The 5,968-nt window shown below is 37.4% G+C and overlaps 1 protein-coding gene across 1 annotated transcript in view; it reads right to left on the reverse strand.

Annotated features, from left to right (window-relative positions):
* The window catches only part of LOC106077350 (solute carrier family 28 member 3-like), a 25,420-nt gene extending 21,168 nt beyond the window's left edge, over positions 1 to 4,252 (reverse strand). The window contains exons 1-2 of the mRNA XM_056018290.1: positions 3,833 to 4,252; positions 1,010 to 1,426 (exon numbers count right to left, since the gene is read on the reverse strand). Of these exons, the coding sequence (XP_055874265.1) occupies positions 1,010 to 1,410 (401 nt within the window). The 5' untranslated portion in view covers positions 1,411 to 1,426; positions 3,833 to 4,252. The remainder of the gene's footprint in view (positions 1 to 1,009; positions 1,427 to 3,832) is intronic.
* Between the last annotated feature and the right edge of the window lie 1,716 nt (positions 4,253 to 5,968).

Raw genomic sequence — 5,968 nt, forward strand, 5'->3', positions numbered from 1 at the left:
TCAAATCACGAGAAACGTAATGCTTACATTGGCTTTTTCTGTTCTTTGATGGGAAGCGTGGTCGTGAGGCTAAATAAGGGCTTGTCTTGGCTACCTAGAAGGGGGCTCGAGGTTCGACACCCGACTCGGGCAGAGTTGTTTTACTGAGTGCCTAAAGGCAGCACGGAAAACCAACTCCTAGATACACCCTCCCCCCCCCCCAACTGGTCCACTAATGAGATTGGACCAAAGCGCTCTGAGCATGCTATATAAGCATGAAAGTAGCGCTATATAAAAGCTATAATAATAATAGTGTACATTTAACAGACATTTTAGTTCACATTATCGCATCGCGAGCTTGAGCAGATAAAGGGTTTGTGACAAAAGTTAATGGAAAAGTTTGTAAAGATTATTTTCATTGATAACGTCTGATAGAAGTATTTTGAGTCATTTAGTGCATGTTTTTACAAAAGCTTATATCAACTCACTCTGTCTGTCTGTCTGTCTGGTAAAATTTTGTGCACATTATTTCTCCCACACCTAAACTCGGATCAAGTTGAAATTTTGCACATTTATTTCTTGTATGTGACAAAACAAGAATAAATAAAATGTGTTAATCAACTATTGGTAACTAATTATTTCGCTTATTATCGAACAAGGTAAACATTTGTAATTGATTGAACTTGCGGTATAAGTTGAATTAGTCCCCTTTATTCTTGTCGCTTAAAATTTTGAAACTGACAACAGATAGCTATGAAACTTTCTATTTTCATAAGCACTTTGCTGGCAGAGTGGTTAGTGTATTTGCTTGAGGATACTTGAAGTCGTACATTTAAAAGCTATCACAGTAACCGTCACCCAAATTGTTCCTTCTTTCTCCAGACTAATTGATACAATTACACCTTTTCAGTTTACACACGCAAATATAGCAGATGTCCTGTCTTAGCTTTTTTTGTAAAATGTAAGCAGGAAATTAGTTCCTGAAAGTTAAATAGACTATAGAGCTTTCTAATAATTTAATATTAATTACCTATATTGAACACAGTAACCAAAGTAGGTCAAATACAGTAAACACGCTACAATTCTGCAGACGAGATACACTTTTCTCTTGTGTCTCTGCCACAGGTTTTTAAACCAGTTTTCAATACCCGCCACGAATCGGCTGCAACAGCCGTGAGGATACAGCTGGTCGCTTTTATGTAACAGAGGGCTGGACGCTATGGAAATTTCCACATCTGGAGAATCAAGCAGTTTTTCGTTTTTGGCGGCGTCATCTAATTCATCGAAATTTTCCTCCGCTGTCATGAGTTTGTCGTATTCGGTCAAGTCTAAGGAAGACCCAAGACTTGACTCCTTTTCTGGGTCATTATGAGGTGTGAGTTGAGGAGTCAACTCGAAACTGTTCTCACTTTCTTTGGTGTCAGCATCCATTCTGGTACTCTAAGCTCTGTCAACAGTAGGGAAAAAATGATTCAGTTTTAGAAAAAAATTTAACCTATTTTAAAACAATATTGAATTCAACTTATCACATGATTGTAAAGTACATTTTTCTGACCTTGCAATCTATAGGGCAGAGGATCAGATGATGCAGAGGACAGCTGTTTCTGAGGCCCAATGATTCCCAATGGTGGGAAGCGTGGTTGAGAGGCTAAGTGCGCTTGAACTTGGCTTGGCTTGGCTACCTAGAAGGGGGCTCGAGGTTCGACACCCGACTCGGGCAGAGTTGTGTTTACTGAGCGCCTAAAGGCAGCACGGAAAAACCAACTCCTAGATACCCCCTCCGCCCCACCGGTCCACAAATGAGATTGGACCAAAAGCGCTCTGAGCATGCTATAAGCATGAAAGTAGCGCTATATAAAAGCTATAATAATAATAATATATTTTCTAGTTTTATAATGTGAAAAGTAGCGGATGAACGGACCACACAAAACTAAGAGCGTGTTTTTCCTTTCGGTGGTCGCTTTAAAAACAACAACAAGGGTTTAAATACCAAATTAACTCTTTCTCTCCGTAATTATTTTTCCACTTTTCGACAGAATTCATTTTGCTCAGTAGCATTTCACTACGCAGTTATGATCGAGCTTCAGTAACGTTATCGTTTGTAATCAGAAAACGTTTTAGTTGGTATAGAGTTAATGAGGAACGCCATGCTCTTTAACTATAAAACGAATTAAAGTTTAAAAAAAAAATCAAACATTAATTTAATTTAATGAGGTCTAATCAGCGATGGTATCGTCGTTTAGGAGAGAAAGAGTTAATCTAGATAAGTTGTGAACATATTTTAATGTTCTTCTGCAATGTAGTGTAGCACTTTATCTGAGCTCTTTCTTAGCGTTGATTGTTTCTTTATCATTTACATTGTCATCTGATGTCATGTTATACTCTCCAATTAAAAATAAAATTGCATATGTTGCACATTATTTTACATTGTCATCTGATGTCATGTTATACTCTCCAATTAAAAATAAAATTGCATATGTTGCACATTATTTTACATTGTCATCTGATGTCATGTTATACTCTCCAATTAAAAATAAAATTGCATATGTTGCACATTATTTTACATTGTCATCTGATGTCATGTTATACTCTCCAATTAAAAATAAAATTGCATATGTTGCACATTATTTTACATTGTCATCTGATGTCATGTTATACTCTCCAATTAAAAATAAAATTGCATATGTTGCACATTATTTTACATTGTCATCTGATGTCATGTTATACTCACTCTCCAATTAAAAATAAAATTGCATATGTTGCACATTATTTTACATTGTCATCTGATGTCATGTTATACTCTCCAATTAAAAATAAAATTGCATATGTTACACATTATTTTACATTGTCATCTGATGTCATGTTATACTCTCCAATTAAAAATAAAATTGCATATGTTGCACATTATTTTACATTGTCATCTAAAGTCATTTCATACTCTCAAATTAAAAATAAAATTGCATATGTTGCACATTATTTTACATTGTCATCTAAAGTCATTTCATACTCTCAAATTAAAAATAAAATTGTATATGTTGCACATTATTTTACATTGTCATCTGATGTTATTTTAAACTCTCCAATTATAAATAAAATTGTATATGTTGCACATTATTAATGCAAAAGAAACTTTTAACGGGGTTGAAGTAAACAAAAGAAAATAATTTCCCATTTTTGAAAATCTTGTCTTTGAGTTACAAGGAGACTTTGCCTTAATGATCAGGTCTGGCAGCTAATCAAGTCAATAACTTGCAACTAGCAACACGATTATACATTTTGCATTTTATTTGAAATAAAATTTAGCTTTTTATCAAAAGCGTTGAGAGTAGTTACTTCAAAAACAATTCGAGTTTACTTAGCAATCGTTATTTAAAAAAAAAAAGTAAGTTCCCCTTTCAGACGATGGCAGATGATGTAAGGGTCATTGGTTTTGGTTAACGAGTTGTCATAAGGCTCCAGAACAATGACCAACCTCTTTTTTCTTTTCCAGTTCTCACCGGGATTCGAACCCGGGACCATCCGTTTCCAACACCAAGCGCTCTGCTACTCAGCCACCGCGCCTCTTTATATTTATTCAACATCGTTTATATAACCGTTAATTGAAAGGTAGACAAATTTAGCTGTTTTGACTTCTTTTCACGTGCCTATTGTCGCGAATCGATACTGTGACCTCATTCTACTATCTTATCTTATACATAACAGACGTTCCTTGAAAAGAAATATTATTACATGATACGCGTATCCATGTTTTTATCTAGCCGTGCATGGTAATTTGGACATTGGAGCGCTACCTTCCACATTTGGTCGTACAGTTTTATGATATATATTTAACATTAAGAAAAATCAAGCTTACCTAGATATTAATATTACTTGGATTCAGACCGAAGAAGTGTTGTCATATTGTACTCTCCCTTTCTACGGATGTTGTCTCCCTTAGGAAAGTAAGTCATGAAATCCGGATATATTGAATCCAGTTTCTGACCCTGCGAAAACAACCGGGCGAATGATTAGCAAAGGGACTTTTATAGGTACATCATGCATCTTTTGTTCAGTCTGTAAGTCTACAGGCATTTATAGGCCGTAGCTCTGCGTGCGTCAATATATGCTCGTCTTCCTATTATGAAGAAATTACCCCGCGGAGTTAATGGAAATAAATAAGGTCCTTGTTGAATGCATAACTTTGTGACTAGGGCGGATTAAATGGGGGTTGATGTCAATTTGTTTACATTAAAAAACAGACGACAGACTTATGTGCAGACTTGTGTGCCTAGCTTAACTCTTTGTCTGTGTAATTATTTTTCCACGTTTTGACAACATTTTTATCTGTAATCAAAACACGTTTTACTTTTGGAATAGATTTCTAAGATACTGTATGCTCTTTTTATTTAGCATAAATAATAGTTTATAAAAAAAAAATTAATTTAATTTGATTGGGTCAAAACAATGGTGTTATCGTTAATTAGGAGAGAAAGAGTTAAAATGAATGTGAAATAAATGAAAACAAAATATTTTTTTTATGTTTTCTCTTCTACAGATTATGAATAATATGAGTCTATGTTTGGAGAGCTAAAATTCGCTATAATGATCATGGCATCAACAATATTATATATATATCAGTGGCGTAGCAGCAAAGTACCAATGGGCCATGGTTCAAGAATATGATAATTGGCCACCTCTTATGACAAATTGTATGTTGTGTGTGACAAATAAATAAGTGTATAAGTATATCGGTGCATTGACTAAAAGACATTCTAATGTAACTTCATGAACACAGGTGACAGAACACAGGTGACAGAACACAGATGACTCAACACAGCTGAAGTAACACAGCTGACAGAACACAGCTGACAAAACACAGGTGACAGAACACAGGTGACAGAACACAGCTGACAGAACACAGGTGACAGAACACAGGTGACAGAACACAGCTGACAGAACACAGCTGACAGAACACAGGTGACAGAACACAGGTGACAAAACACAGCTGACAGAACACAGCTGACAGAACACAGCTGACAGTACACAGCTGACAGAACACAGGTGACAGAACACAGCTGACAGAACACAGCTGACAGAACACAGCTGACAGAACACAGGTGACAGAACACAGCTGACAGAACACAGCTGACAGAACACAGCTGACAGAACACAGGTGACAGAACACAGGTGACAGAACACAGCTGACAGAACACAGCTGAGAAAACACAGCTAACAGAATACAGCTGACAGAACACAGGTGACAGAACACAGCTAACAGAACACAGGTGACAGAACAAAGCTGACAGAACACAGGTGAAAGAACACAGCTGACAGAACACAGGTGACAGAACACAGGTGACAAAACACAGGTGACAGAACACAGCTGACAGAACACAGCTGACAGAACACAGCTGACAAAACACAGGTGACAGAACACAGGTGACAGAACACAGGTGACAGAACACAGGTGACAGAACACAGGTGACAGAACACAGCTGACAGAACACAGGTGACAGAACACAGCTGACAGAACACAGCTGACAGAACACAGCTGACATAACAAAGGTGACAGAACACAGCTGACAGAACACAGCTGACAGAACACAGGTGACAGAACACAGCTGACAGAACACAGGTGACAGAACACAGCTGACAGAACACAGCTGACAGAACACAGGTGACAGAACACATGTTACAGAACACAGGTGACAGAACACAGCTGACAGAACACAGGTGACAGAACACAGGTGACAGAACACAGCTGACATAACACAGGTGACAGAACACAGCTGACAGAACACAGCTGACAGAACACAGGTGACAGAACACAGCTGAAAGAACACAGCTGACAGAACACAGGTGACAGAACACAGCTAACAGAACAAAGGTGACAGAACACAGCTGACAGAACATAGGTGACAGAACAAAGGTGACATAACACAGCTGACAGAACACAGCTGACAGAACATAGGTGACAGAACAAAGGTGACATAACACAGCTGACAGAACA

This window comes from Biomphalaria glabrata, chromosome 1 (assembly GCF_947242115.1).
Source record: "Biomphalaria glabrata chromosome 1, xgBioGlab47.1, whole genome shotgun sequence".
Lineage (NCBI taxonomy): Eukaryota > Metazoa > Mollusca > Gastropoda > Planorbidae > Biomphalaria > Biomphalaria glabrata.